We start from the raw sequence: 15,696 nt of genomic DNA, 5'->3' as shown, positions 1-15,696 counted from the left end.
GAGGATGGACCATGGTGGACAGAAGAGTGCAGTACAATAAGTTAAGAGGATGGACCATGGTGGACAGAAGAGTGCAGTACAATAAGTTAAGAGGATGGACCATGGTGGACAGAAGAGTGCAGTACAATAAGTTAAGAGGATGGACCATGGTGGACAGAAGAGTGTAGTACAATAAGTTAAGAGGATGGACCATGGGGGACAGAAGAGTGCAGTACAATAAGTTAAGAGGATGGACCATGGTGGACAGAAGAGTGCAGTACAATAAGTTAAGAGATAGGACCATGGTGGAGAGAAGAGTGTAGTACAATAAGTTAAGAGGATGGACCATGGTGGACAGAGGAGTGCAGTACAATAAGTTAAGAGGATGGACCATGGTGGACAGGAGAGTGCAGTACAATAAGTTAAGAGGATGGACCATGGTGGACAGAAGAGTGTAGTACAATAAGTTAATGGGATGGACCATGGTGGACAGAGGAATGCAGTACAATAAGTTAAGAGGACGGACCATGGTGGACAGAAGAGTGTAGTACAATAAGTTAAGAGGATGATCCATGGTGGACAGAAGAGTGCAGTATAATAAGTTAAGAGGATGGACCATGGTGGACAGAGGAGTGCAGTACAATAAGTTAAGAGGATGGACCATGGTGGACAGAGGAGTGTAGTACAATAAGTTAAGAGGATGGACCATGGTGGAAAGAAGAGTGCAGTACAATAAGTTAAGAGGATGGACCATTGTGGACAGAAGAGTGCAGTACAATAAGTTAAGAGGATGGACCATGGTGGACAGAAGAGTGCAGTATAATAAGTTAAGAGGATGGACCATGGTGGACAGAAGAGTGCAGTACAATAAGTTAAGAGGATGGACCATGGTGGACAGAAGAGTGCAGTACAATAAGTTAAGAGGATGGACCATGGTGGACAGAAGAGTGCAGTACAATAAGTTAAGAGGATGGACCATGGTGGACAGAAGAGTGTAGTACAATAAGTTAAGAGGATGGAACATGGTGGACAGAAGAGTGCAGTACAATAAGTTAAGAGGATGGACCATGGTGGACAGAAGAGTGCAGTACAATAAGTTAAGAGGATGGACCATGGTGGACAGGAAGGTACAATAGAACTGAGGACAGCAGTTACAAAGCTCAACAACAACAGCATAAAAACTGTTATTCAATGGATACCAGCTCATATAGAGCTAGAAGGAAATGAGAAAGCTGAAGCACTCGCCAAGAGTGGGAGAACAAACTCACAATTAAACATTGCACTCTATACAGAAGAAATGAAGAAACTAATAGTGAATAAAATAAATGAGACATGGACAAGCTCTCATCCGAATCACAAGAAAGATGACGCTTACTATAAGCTATCCCAACAAGACCAATGTCTAATCTTTCGACTCAGGGCCGGACACAACAGAATGAGACAACACATGTACCGGAAGCTCAAAATTGGAACCAGTGAAATCTGCCCATGTGGAGTGTCACCAGAGAGTGCTGACCACGTCCTCCAAAACTGCTCTCTTTACCAATGGGCCCGTACAAGACACTGGCCCCAAAACACTCCAATAGAAAGAAAACTATATGGAGAGCTCCCTGATTTGGAAACCACTGCGCAGTTCATCTCATATATTGGTTTAGTCATCTGAACGCTCCAACATAACAATGAGAACGAAGAAGAAGAAGAAGGTACAGTAGAAATGGTCAAAATAATAAACCTTGAGAGACAGGGACAAGAAAAGATCTTCTAATAATAAAGCATTAACTCTTTCTCTCCAAACTGGCGATTCCAGCGTTGATTCCACCAGAATGTGGTAAATAATTACGGAGAGAAAGAGTTAATAAATACATTTTAAAATGATGATAGAAAAGACATATTGGGTTGTATAATACAAATCTGTAGCATATGCCAACATAATGGCTGCCTGGTCGTGCGGTTTGCACGCTGGACTGTCGTTCGGATTTATCGACGGTCGAGGGTTCTAACCCTGCCCGCTCCCATCCCCCGTCGTCCTGTGGGAGGTTTGGACTAGGAAGTAAACTATCTTCAACTCTGAAGGAACATCCGAAACATGTAAAACATTTTACAACATAATTTATTTAAAATCACAAGTCAAAGTGAGTTAAAAAAAAAAGCTAGTTAAGGCAAAAATGGTTAAAATTGTGTTAAATTTTATGAGTATCCTTAAACTATCAACCTCATAATTCATTATCCATAAAATTAATGAACTATTTAAAATAAAGTTACAGACCTACAGAATGTGGCTACAGCTTGTCTACTCAGATTAGAACAACTAAAAGCTTATTGGGACAAAAGTGGCAGTGTATTTGTTCAGTTGTATTACTAGTTTGTATTAGGTCAGTTGACAATGAGTAAGCGCCAAGAGTGTTGTACACTGAAGTGATCATTAACCTGAATCATTCACCCACTTGAATAAGTCAATGAACATTACACTAAACAGTGTCTTCAACTGAATGATGGAGTGATTACTGTTGAGAATCAGAACTGAATGAAAACTATGAATGATCCTATATTCTATGCTTTATATATATATTTCTTTTTGTAAAGCTTATAACAACTCACTAAGTCTGCCTGGTAAAAAAGTGTGTACACATTATTTCTACTGAACCCATTTTCAGATCAAGCTGAAAACTTTGCACAATTATTCATTGACATAGACAAGACATGAATCAATGAAAAAAAAAAAAAAAAGTAAATAAATAACCTTTAACATTCCTCGTTCCATATGCTAGGACAAATGTGTACAAATGCTCCTTCTTCCCTAGTGCTATTAGAGCATGGAATGGGTTGCCTGAGCTAGCCAGGAAAACCAGTGACTTGGCAGAATTTAGGTCATTGGTTAATAAGCATGACTAAATGCATGACGCGTAGGACATAATCATCTTCTATATTGAAGTAACGTCTGTATCATATATAACATTATTGGTAGATATAGTTTAAAGGGCGGCGCTCTTCCCCTTTACATAAACTTTATTGTTTTTTCAAAAGTAATTTTTATATTTCTTCCAGAAGCTCTGGCTCGTTCAATGGACTAGAGTGACTGAAAGATATTCTCTCTATTTGACATATTTCTAATAATTTGGACTTGTTACATGTGGGACTATGGAATCTTCTGGAACGATTCATTCATTATTTGGTGGGAAGCGTGGTCGAGCCAAGTGCGCTTGAACTTGGCTTGGCTACCTAGAAGGGGGCTCGAGGTTCAACACCCGACTCGGGCAGAGTTGCGTTTACTGAGCGCCTAAAGGCAGCACGGAAAACCAACTCCTAGATACCCCCCACCGGTCCACAAATGAGATTGGACCAAAAGCGCTCTGAGCATGCTATAAGCATGAAAGTAGCACTATATAAAAGCTATAATAATATTATTTCATCTCTAGAGAAAACGAAAGATTCTCCAAGCTTTAAAGACTGTGACACTCACCATGATTCCCATAATGCCAGTGGGTACAGAATCTGAGTCTATAAATTTGATGAAGCCTTTATGTTTGGCTTGGATGTAAACAATCAACATGATGCCCACCAGACGGATTGACTTCACCTGAAATGCCAATAAAAAGTTTTCTGTTCACATCATAAGGCCCAGTAAAGTAAAGTTCCCCTTACAGACCTTGTGGTCTATAGAACAACGAGGTAAAGGATATCTGATTTTGTTAACGAGGGTGTCATGTGGCCAGCACAACAACCAACCGCCTTTACTTTTCCCTAACTAATGTCAGGTACCCATTTAAAGCTGGGTGGACTCAGAGGTGCTAAAAGATCCCAAAATTAAAAATCCTATTTTATCATGGGAATTGGGAAGCCAAGCGCTTTAGCGTTCACCCACTGTGCCTCCTTAAGACCCAATAGTTACACCATAAATTAATACCCCCTTTGAGATCTTGTGATCTACAAGGCAATAATGTTAATGCACAAACTTAAATGAGGGTGTCTTATGGCCAGCATAATGACCAGTTGTTTTACCATTTCCAAACTATTTGAAGTACCTCAAAAAAAAAAAAAAAAAAAGAATTACAGCATAACCTTGTCCAGTTTTACAATCGATACAAAAAAATGTGTCAAATACAGTACATTATTTTAGGACTTACTTTCAAATACTTGGCCTTCGGATGAAGAGCAGCTTTCACAGCCTTCTGCCACTCTACTTCTTTCGGAGAGTCGGTAAATATAAAAGCTTCCTTACTTAAATCAAGCTCTTGGAAACTAGAAATAAAACAAACACAACATGTAATCCAACTTTTTATTCATTTAAATTTCTCAGTAACATCAATGTTTCATATATTCCTGTGTAAGATGATTCCATTCCTTATTTTAGACGTAAATAATATTAGATTCAAATTTGGCTCAGTCCCCAATTTAGATAACATTCTTTGTCTTGACAACATTTTCATAAAGTTTATATCAACTCACTCTGTATGGTAAAAAGTTTGCATATGTTATTTCTCCCACACCCAATCTCAAATTAAGCTGAAATTTTTCACAATTATTTTTTTTACCTGACAACTCAAGAATCAATAAAAAAAAATTACCAATTAGCTATTAATAATTAATTATTTTGTTTGGTATCTTAATCAAGGGAAAGAAATCATACTTGACGGATGTGGTGGTATAAGTTGAATTAGTCCAATTGAGGAATCTTGAGCCCCGAGTAAACATTTTTTTTATGCATTTAAAAAAACTATCTTGTAAACATTCACCAAGATAACCCCTTCTTCCCTCCCCTTTTTCCAACTGGTCCAAGTGATAGGATCATAGCGCATTGAGAAAGCTAAAAGCTAAACAAAAACAATTGGCTAAAATACCTCTATTGCACAGATTTATATGTCTAGGTCAATTATACATATTATACATGCCTGATCCAAACTAATTGATACAACTACACTTAATATAACCTTTGTGCTATTAAAAAAAGTATTTTTAAAAATGTTTTTCCTCTTTCAGTTCGTGGTGTTAGAAGTAAGTACTTTTCCAGCCACTACACTAACTTGTGAGTGGACCAGTAGATAGCATGCTCCATGACTCACACCACTTTCAGGATCTCAGCACATACTTTGGTTTAGCCTGTTTCTACATGTCATAGTGTCACTGGGTCATTATTTACATGTCGGGTATCAGATACCAGGAAAAGAAATGAGTTTGTTCTGTTACAAGTCAACACTCTGGCTGGCAAAAAAAAGGAAGAACTCCACAACACTGTGAAGAGACAAAACCTTAGCTGGTTTGGTCATAATGTAGGACATGAATCACTGGCCAAAGTCGTCCTTCAAGATACAGAGGAGGGGTCATGAAAAAAAAGGTTTGTCAGAAGAAAAATTAAGCTGGACAATGTCAAAGTATGGACAGGCCTCACTCTTGATATCCTGTTAAGAACAGCTGCTGACAGGGAAAGGTGGAGGGATTTGGTCACCAGACCCGCCTAGGCTTTTTTATAATGGACTTTCAAAGGAAAGCTTGGCTTCACAGCCATTTTTAAATTCACAGGCACTGAGATTGTGCTCACCTTTAACTATGCAGGAGAGCTAATTATATAACATTATATTTAATGTTTGAAATGTCTCTATTTCATTTCACCTATTTCATCTAAGTTTTCAATCAAATAACATGAAAGTGTATATGAATATGTCTGTATTACCCTACAACATATATGTCTGGCGGCTCTGCGTCTACAACCATCCACTTGTGAAGCGAATCTGGAGGTGACTGGCCATTAACATTCCATGTCCCACAATATATTCTAGTTGGAAAAAAAAGACAAAATATGTATAGAACATCATATTGAGCAGCAAAATGAGGAATATATATATATATATATAAATAGTTCAGCCATTGTGGTACTTTTGTCATCCAGGAGGCTGTGGGCTGTGCTTACTCATGGCTGGTAAGACCTATTTGAGTCTTGAAATGCCAGCTGCACACTAGGCAGGTTATTCCAGCCTTTTTTTTTTTTTTTTTTGATGCCACTGCGAACATCTTTTACAAACTCTAAGACATTAATTCATTTACCAAAATTTGTTTAGAATTTATTTTGCATTAGAAGTATTGAATCAATGTAAAAAAAAAAAAGTTAAATAAACATAACCACGATTCACACCTAATAGTATCTCTTTAGACATAACTAATCAAAGAAACATTTTCACAGCTACAGAAAATTACTAGGAGCGGTAATTTCTAGTTATCATCTACAGAGACTGCATCACAAACGCGGAAATCCAAACAAGATCAGACACGGCATCAAAATGTTTTAAGTAGGCCAACATTACAAAATTGCAGCCAATTTTTGCATACCGGTTGTTACGTGCGCATCTTAGTGTGAATGTGAAATGGTGCGATTGCGTGTTGAAAGGAAAAAAACGACCGCAATGGAGGACTATGACCAAGAAAGTGTTTTCAGTGTTAACAAAGATTAAAGTATTTATAAACTGTGATTTGTCGTTTTCATGTCTAAAGAGTCTCATCCAATATAAAGACGTAACAAGTGGTGCCCAACGCAAAGGTAAAACCTACGTAGTCCTTTATACACAGTTGATCTCCTGTCAACAGACAGTAGAGATATCATATTATATAGTCTAGATCTAGTGACAGGATACTATTCAATTTGATTAATATTAATAGAAAATGGCGGACAAGGCTGAGGTAGCAGCGTTGAAAGAAGAGGGAAGGTTGTTGGAGCTGGAAGGGGCAGAACTAAGAAAGTACGTACAAGAAAGGTTGATGGAGAGGGAGAGATTAGCAATGGAAAGAGAAAAAGAAAAGGAGAGATTAGCGATGGAAAGAGAAAAAGAAAAGGAGAGATTAGACATGGAGGACAAAAGAGAAAGAGAAAAAGAAAAGGAAAGATTAGACAAGGAGGACAAAAGAGAAAGAGAAAAGATAGCCATTGAAAAGGAGAAGAAAAATGAATTAGTCGCCATTGAAAGAGAAAGATTAGCGTTTGAAAAAGAGACAGCAGAGAAAAAGTTAAAAACAGACCAAGGAAAAGAGAATGATAAAAGAAAGAGTGACTCTACAGGGAATAAACTGGCAAAATATAAAGGTTTGATATTCAACGAAGACAAAATGGACATAGACATTTTTTTGAAGAAGTTCGAAATAGAAATGAGAGAATTGGAATACCCTGAAGACAAATGGACATTCTTATTGTCGAGATCATTTACAGCGGAGGTGCCTTCAAAAATATGTATGAACCAGGGTAACTACAGCATTGTGAAAGAACAACTACTTCGAACTTTCGGGAAAACAGAAGCTTTCTATCGCCAACAGTTTGTTAATTGTGAGATAGAACCAGAGGATGACCCGCAGACCTTCTTGGACAAAATGAGCAGCCATTTCGATAACTGGATAGAAACTGCTGAGGTAGAAAAAACCTTTGACAGTCTTCAGACATTTCTCATGCTGGACAAAGTGATGTACGAGTGACAGGAGGAATTAAAAATATTTCTGTTGGAGAGGAAACCGAAATCCATAGAAGACATAGTAAGACTGATAAGGGCTTATAAAGTGGCTCATCCCGAGAAGAAATTATCTAGAGGCAGTGATATAGAAGAAATAGTTGCCTTTAACAGAACATGTGAGACACAGAATAACTCTCACAGAACAAGGGAGACACAGGATAGACAGTATAGAAGTGGTACATATGAAAGACAAAATGATAGCCGCAACGGAAGATATCAAGGAAACAGACAGGAAAGAAAGGACTGGGAGAAAGGTAGAATAGAGCAAGGCTTATCATTGTCATCTGATACTGGAACATTGGAGATTTTTCAGACATTCGTAGGGAACAAGGCAGCCAAGACCATCAGGGATACAGGGAGCACTATTATTGGAGTGAATAAGGATTTAGTGGAAGACCATGAATATACAGGCGAATCTAGGAAGTGTGTTATGTTTAATGGGAATATTGTACAATTACCGATTGCTAAAGTTAGTATAGACACACCGTATTTTAAGGGGACAGTAGAAGCTTGTGTTGTAGATCAGGGTGAGATAGATTTAATTATTGGGAATATTCATGGGGTGAAAATATGTTCAGTAAGGGAGATTGAGAATTGGAAGAAATATTATGGGATAAAGTCTACGCGAGGTAGAAATGGGGATGTGGAAGAAGACATAGGATCTCATACATCAGATGACATGGGTAGCAGAGAGCACGAGAAGAAAGAATTAACAGATAAGGTAGAAAGCAATGCAATAGGAATGGGTCCAAATCAAAGTAAAGTAAGGCAATCAGTGGTACAGGGAAAGCGATTTAAACCCACATATAGACGTACAAGTCCATACATCTTATGCTTTAATTGTGGGAGAAGGGGGCATATTAGAAGACAGTGTCAACAGTTAATTAGAATTAAGGAATCAAGGTACAATAGTGGAGAGGCGTATACGAGAAAAGAGAGGGATATTAGCAGCCTAGAAAACAGTACAGCTAGATCATTCGGTAGTAGGATCACAATGGGACATCATTGCAAAGGAGGGAAGCGGAAAGGATGGCATGTCAATAATGTTAGAATTATATAGATATGATTAGAAAAGGTAGGACTGATGGACACTAATTATTGTTCTATTCTACAATGAATAAATATATGTGTAATGAAGTAAATATTGTTGTTACATATACATATAGGTTAAGGATACTACATTATAGAAGTTTGTAAAGGCTACATAGGAAATGTAAAAGAGTATAAATACTGGAAAGTAGATATGTAGATGTTGCACAATGTATTTAATTATGTGTGGTTCTGTTGGATTATAATTATTCTATTAAAATTACATTTGTAAGAAAATTATCGAAATGATGTGGTAGAAATACATAAAAAGAAACGTCAAGACTGGAATTATTATATAGGCCTGATGATACTAAGACGTAAATAGCATTGGATTAAAGCTATGGTAGCCTATGAGGAGTGTTGTTAGTTATAAACTGGGTCATGTTGTTGAGGCTACAATATACATGGAGCAAGATAGACCTTGTTTGTTAACTATTTGATTGCGACTGGAATGATGGTGTTTGTACAGGCATAAAATTATGAGTGGGGAGTTGTATTAATAGAAATATGATTACTTAAAGATATATGTTAACAGAAGTGGTTTCAATTGCTCATAATAACAGTTATTATTGTGATGAATATAATTGTTATTCTATGTTGGAATTGTATTGGTATTAACATGACATTGTGTTTGAGTTTGTTTAGTTATTACATTATGGTTTTATATGTTACCGATTTTTTTTTTAACTTGGAATAGTCTGATAATATATTCAGTGATTTGTATTTTGGACGTTCGATGTACATCGAACTTGTTAAACAGGGGGGGTGTTACGTGCGCATCTTAGTGTGAATGTGAAATGGTGCGATTGCGTGTTGAAAGGAAAAAAACGACCGCAATGGAGGACTATGACCAAGAAAGTGTTTTCAGTGTTAACAAAGATTAAAGTATTTATAAACTGTGATTTGTCGTTTTCATGTCTAAAGAGTCTCATCCAATATAAAGACGTAACACCGGTACTGTTTTGTTTCTAAAAGGATAGTGCCAAATGTGTCAAACCCAGAAGCTCTTTTAAAAACTGGAATTCTTTTTGAAGACAACTTCTTATAGTTGTATAGTTCAATATTGTATTGTTATTCTGGGGGCTCTTATCACAAATGATTAAGGCCATAATTATTATTTCATTTATCCACCTATAATTTATATAAAAATGTCATTCCTATTCACCTGAAACTGTGTTGGTCTGTGAATTCCAACTCTCTGTCTGTGAGAAACTTCTTGACAATCTTCTCCCTGCTTGAGATTGTCTTGCCTAGAATCGGCAGCTCATTGCCTGAAGAGATTCCTAAAGACCATTGGAGTGTTTCCATACTGTCAGTGTAATCTTCATCTCTAAGGGAGATAAAAGGCATATTACAGTTGAGAAGTTTAACCTAATCTCTACTTCTGGTTAGCAAAACCCTTTCCAGGCCCTAAGCAAAGAGGGATAACCCTTAAATTTAAAAAATCCTAAAAAATAAATATTTAGAAAATAATAATAATCAAATTTAAGATATTAATAATACTATTAAATAAAAAAACGACTTTAAAAAATAGAACCATATGTCTAGTTTAACAAAAATATATACTTTTAATACCTTCAGAATATAAAAAAGCTTACAAAAATACTCATTTTCCCCACATGGGGGCTTATACACTGGGGCTATGGCCTGTTCCTTTGAAAATGTATTCTAGCAATAAAAACCTTCCCAATTTTACTAAAAATAGAACCGGTAATCTTCACAATGATTTGTAATCATGCTTGCAAGAAGAAATTTTCCATTTAAAAAGTATAAAGCAAGTATATTAAATAGGGGATTTTAGAAACATTCTAGAGGGTTTAGGACAAAAAAGAGAAAACGTTTCCGATTGCAGAGGGAGCTAATGGGTTAAGTATTTTAAAATTAACATTGAGAATAAGAATGTTAAATGCTACTAGTAACAAAGGGTATTATCAACATAATATTGTTCTCTTGATAAAGAAATTCCTAGAACACATAATATGTAGCAACATCATAAACCACTTAGACAAACATAATTTCCTTACTCCATACCAAAATGGCTTTAGGAAATATAGATCATGTGAAACACAACTAATAGGAATAATTGACGATGTTTCAAAAGGTTTAGATGATAGTGAGCAAATAGATGCTATCTTGCTAGATTTTTCCAAAGGCTTTTGACTAAGTTCACCACCATAGTTTGCTTAAAAAAATTAAAATTTTTTGGCATTGATGGTCCATTGCATCAGTGGATTAAAGATTTTCTGATAGGGAGAGAACAAACTGTAATAATAAATGGCTCTAAATCAACACCATTGCTATAAGAGCATGGAATGGGTTGCCTGAGCTAGCCAGGAAAACCAGTGACTTGGCAGAATTTAAGTCATTGGTTAATATGCATGACTGAATGCATGACGCGTAGAACATAATCATCTTCTTTTTCAAAGTAACGTCTGTATCATATAAGATAAGATAAAAATCGTTATGATAAACATATTGTTGTGACTTTGCCCTGCACATGGCCACCCCCACACTTTACTGTGCACTGTTCTATTCAAGAGAAAGATTGTTATAGAGAGGCAAGAATTAAAAGATTATAATTATGTCTCCACTTTTACACATTCCAGGTGAAGAAAACATACCCTCCAAGAATTTTATCCAGAGAATCTCGACTTCTAGATTTCTGGGCAGGTTTTAAATGTTCATAAGATGAACTGAGAGATGACATGTCATCCTGGAACCAGGTGGTTTGTCTACTGCTCTCTGAAATCAAAGAAAGAACTAAAATTTTAAAAAGATACCGGTACAACTAAAAAAAAAACAACTAGAAATTGATATGAATGACGATGCTTACATTACAAACATATGAAAACTACATTAATTTATCAACATGTTGAGAGTCAAACTATAAAAAAAAAACAAAAAAAAACAACACAACTGTAGTTTGAAGTGAATTTAAGTCTCAATTAGACCTGCACATATGGCTTACAATTAAATTTCTTAGTTTGACTTTCACCAGAAGGAAATAGGTGTTAGGCTGTACCAAGAATCTGGTGTTTGAATCCCAGTAAAGATAAAGTTGCACATGACAACATGTAGGACTTTTTCGAAGTCTTTTTTATTCAGTTGACAGGTTACATTAATCAGATTTATTTATATATGTGATGATGGAAGACTGGACAGTGCATAAGTTGACAACAAAGTTGAATTCATGCAACGGGCTTAGAAGTAAAAATAAACAAGAATAAGGTAACAAAGACAGTTTGTGTGGAAACACAAAGTCAAAATTGGCCCCCAAAGTGGTCCACCCAGGCAGGTAAAAAGGCATGTTTCAATATTTCCAGAAAGAATATCAGAATGAAATTCTATCAAAGGCAAATGACAGAGAAGAATGGAGAAAAAAGGTTGACAAATCTTGTGTGGTGCTGCAATGGCCCAGCAGACCAAGGGATAGGTAAAAGTGAAGATGAAGTTAGATGTGAACCTAGCCTAACTGTTGTCTTATAATGATTATCTAATTGATCTGATTGTTTTGTAAAGGATAAAACTCTTATTCTAAGCCCGCCCCCCCAAAAAAAAAAATTTCCATTAAAAAAAAATCTTTTAGTTAAGTATCCTATGTACATATCACATCATATCAGTGCTGTGCAGTTCACACGATAATATGAAAAACTACTTATTAATTGCTGTTTTAAATTATGTTCCACTTATAAGCATTTTAATAAGATTTTTTGTCTTAGAAAAAAAAAGGAAACATTTTTTTTTTGTGAATGTAGTTGTAGTTAGTATTACAGAATTTACTTCACTTAAAAACCGTTTGCATAAATGTGTTAAAAATATGATCAATTGACATCTCCCTTACTAAATAGCCTTCCATGTTTGTTACTATTAATAGTGAATAGTTGTAAAAGTGGTGTATTTTTATGAAAAAAACAGCTTGTATAGTTGATTTTAAAAATCAAATTTTTTGCTTTCAGAAAAGAAAAAAGAACTTTGAAAGGTCTAAAATATCATGGTGTCGGATTTTCAATATCTTTCTAGTTTACGAGATCTAAACGGGACTGACGGACGAACTCACCACACAAAACTAATAGCGTCTATTACCCTTTCAAGGTCGCTAAGAAACATTAAAAGATATATTTCCTTAAAAAGACAATACCTCCAAATAAAATAAAATATTTTAAAAAATTATTTAAAAACTTATCTAGACTTAGAAGACAAGGCACAAAATTTTCCTGAAAAATTAATATTAATTTCAAGAAAGCCATAGTTTTTTCAAAACTGATGCCCTAGATCTAAGTCTAGTACTCAAGCCAAATTTACATTTATTTTTTACTTTGAAAAAATTATAATGGGCAAACTAGAGTATTCTCCATGTGGCTAGTAATTCTTTTCTCAGCGATACACATCAACTGTCAAATTTCTAGGAAAATCGTTACATCTGTTTTTTGAGATCAGCGTTAAGGTTCCAGGATCCTGAAAGTTCCATGAAGTTCTGACTTACATAGAGATATTGTAAAAAAAAAACACAAGATCTCATATTCTTCCAACCAGAGGGTAAAAATAACAAACAAAGGGAGAAAATTCATTTTATAATAAGATGAATGCACCAAGAAGAGCAAGGAAATTATATGTTTACACCAGTTCCACTCAAACTTCACATGTGAAGTTTACATCAGAAAGTTGGATTGTGTTAAATGAATTGATTACCACATGAACAAAGGTAGTTCCATTTTTTTCTTTGAAGACAAGGAATAGAATATTGAAATGTATTTTTTTTTATAACTAACTGTTAAAAATTTTATTTTAACATATGCACAAGTATCTAAAAAAAAACAAAAACAAACAAAATATGCAGCACCCCATTCTCAATTAAATTTTCAAAAACTAAAATTTATTTCTACGTGATTTGAAATGAATATTTTGACAAGTCTGTGGAATTTTAATTTTCAGCTTTTACTTTTTACTTTTCATTCAAATGTAATGGCAGGGCCAAATGAACAATGTAAAGGAGTAGACAAGGGTAGACTGGTTGTGTTACTACAAATGGCAAGAAACAGGGTAATGAAGAGGCCTGCTCGAGAGACGACTGATCCCTCAGACTCAGAACACAATGAGCTAATGATGACTGGCAACACAATCGCAGACTCTTTGGCCCACCAGGGAGGGCAAATTCCACCCACAGATCAGGCTGTAAGCTTTCATCAAGCCCTGGCTATAATACAAAAAACAGAAATGGAAAAGTGGTTTGAGTGCTGGGACAAGTCCCAAAAAGCCAGTGGAGTCTGGGAGCGCATGAGGCGCCCTGACCGCACTTCCCCGTGGTGGAGGCTGTCCAGGCCTGAGCAAGCTATTATAGCACAGTGCAGGACAGGCCACTGTCCTGTTGGCTCATATTTCTCGCGGCTGTGGCCAAATTTTGATTCACGGTCCCCCCGCTGCGGGGAAGAAGAGGAAACCGTGCCTCATATTCTGTTTGACTGCCCCAGACTTGCTGATCTCCGTCTCGACAGGTCTGGGAAACCCAAAATTGTCGACCTGTATGGCGACATTTATGCACTACGCGGGACAGCAGGGTTTCTGTCCAGGGCTTTTGCAAGAGAGGATTTGAGCCTCTCAAGCCCTCACTCTAATGGAGTTTGATGATGATGAATGATGAAATAGAAATGATACGACAGACCTGAATGTTAAAAAGAGAATTCTACCTGTATCTACAACATGCATGTTTGTACCGTCCAGGCTCATGTGTTTTAACGGATCAAATATATCCTCGGCAAACGGGTTCTCTCCTGACGACTGGTTGAAGTCAGTACTCTGTCTCTTGTACTTTTCCAGCCAAGGGAATATTGCTGCTGGTTCACCAAAGGCTGGAACCTGAGAATAGACTGAAGAAAAAACAAAATGACTTTCATTACGAGTGAAGGGGAGTTAAGATTCTGGTACAGCTCCTCTAGATATAATCTTATCTTATATATACAGACGTTACTTCACAAAAGAAGATAATTATGTCCAATGCATTTCATGTGTCAACCTAGTCATGCATGTTAATCAATGACATAAACTCGTTTTTCAGGCTGATTCAGGCAACCCTTTCCATTCTCTAATGATACTAGGGAACTATGTTGATTAGTTTTCTCACCACTGTCATCACACCAATGAGATTAAATGCAAAAACCTTACCCCCTAATCATGTAAAACAATTAATTCCTCATATTATCAAATGTAATTTTTATGTGAATATGGTCCCATTGCTTTTATGGTGTTGAGAATTTCAATCCACCTATGTTTGAGCGACAAATAGTGTTGTTTTTATTCTCTTAACCTCTGTAAGTGTCTGGTAAATGTTTATCCATGACCTTCCTTTTTCTCTTTGATATTTCAAGTTTATAGGTTCTTCTTACATACGTTCTTACATATTTTCTTACATACTTCGAAAATTGTGGGCTAGCTCTCTCAAGACTGTAAGGAGATATTCAAACTTTCACAAAAAGTGTGATTAGCTATGGTTGACAGTTTGAATACTTTTAATACTTTTTCTATTATAGTGGACTGCCAAATTAAAAAAAAAAAAAAAATATGACCATAGTCAATTCAGAAAAAACATTTTGAAATTTTTTCTTTTCAATTTCGCTTAGGGTCATTAGACCATACAATTTTGAATGGAATAATTTTAGTTAAAATTCTTAGCTTTATATTGTTACACTAGGCAACAATAAATGTACTAAACACTAGGCAACAATAAAAGTACTAAGTAACAAGCTGGATGCAACAGTCTCTCTATTAACCCACTGACATAACACACGCTTCACACAACATTAGAATATGAACTGATTGCCAGGGGAAATAATTCTCCAAATAACATACAGATATACATAACGTCAACACAGATAACCTCCCTGTGCGATTGTTACATTGTAAGTCTAGTGAAAATAAAACTATCAAAGGCGTGTTAACCAAAACTTCTTCAGCATATGATGATGATGACTTCGAGTAATAATGTTTTTTTTTTACAAAAAGCTTACATCAACTCATTCTGCCTGTCTTATCTGGTAAAAAGCGTGTACACTTTATTTCTCCCACAACCATTCTCGGACCGAGTTGAAACTTTGCACAATTAACCATTGGCATGAAAAGATGTGAATAAAAAAAAAAACCAGTAACC

At 36.0% G+C, this 15,696-nt stretch overlaps 1 protein-coding gene across 3 annotated transcripts in view; it reads right to left on the bottom strand.

The window, feature by feature from the left end:
• Positions 1–15,696, bottom strand: part of LOC106080273 (inositol polyphosphate 5-phosphatase OCRL-like) — a 55,861-nt gene that overhangs the window by 18,164 nt on the left and 22,001 nt on the right. For all 3 annotated transcript variants that reach the window (XM_056031857.1, XM_056031859.1, XM_056031858.1), the window contains exons 7-12: positions 14,240–14,419; positions 11,177–11,297; positions 9,721–9,885; positions 5,648–5,749; positions 4,104–4,218; positions 3,440–3,556 (exon numbers count right to left, since the gene is read on the bottom strand). In XM_056031857.1, the coding sequence (XP_055887832.1) occupies positions 3,440–3,556; positions 4,104–4,218; positions 5,648–5,749; positions 9,721–9,885; positions 11,177–11,297; positions 14,240–14,419 (800 nt within the window). The remainder of the gene's footprint in view (positions 1–3,439; positions 3,557–4,103; positions 4,219–5,647; positions 5,750–9,720; positions 9,886–11,176; positions 11,298–14,239; positions 14,420–15,696) is intronic.

This window comes from Biomphalaria glabrata, chromosome 6 (genome assembly GCF_947242115.1).
Source record: "Biomphalaria glabrata chromosome 6, xgBioGlab47.1, whole genome shotgun sequence".
Taxonomy (NCBI): Eukaryota; Metazoa; Mollusca; class Gastropoda; family Planorbidae; genus Biomphalaria; species Biomphalaria glabrata.
The sequence above is the reverse complement of the archived record's forward strand: the minus strand, read 5'-3'. Positions and strand labels throughout refer to the sequence as shown.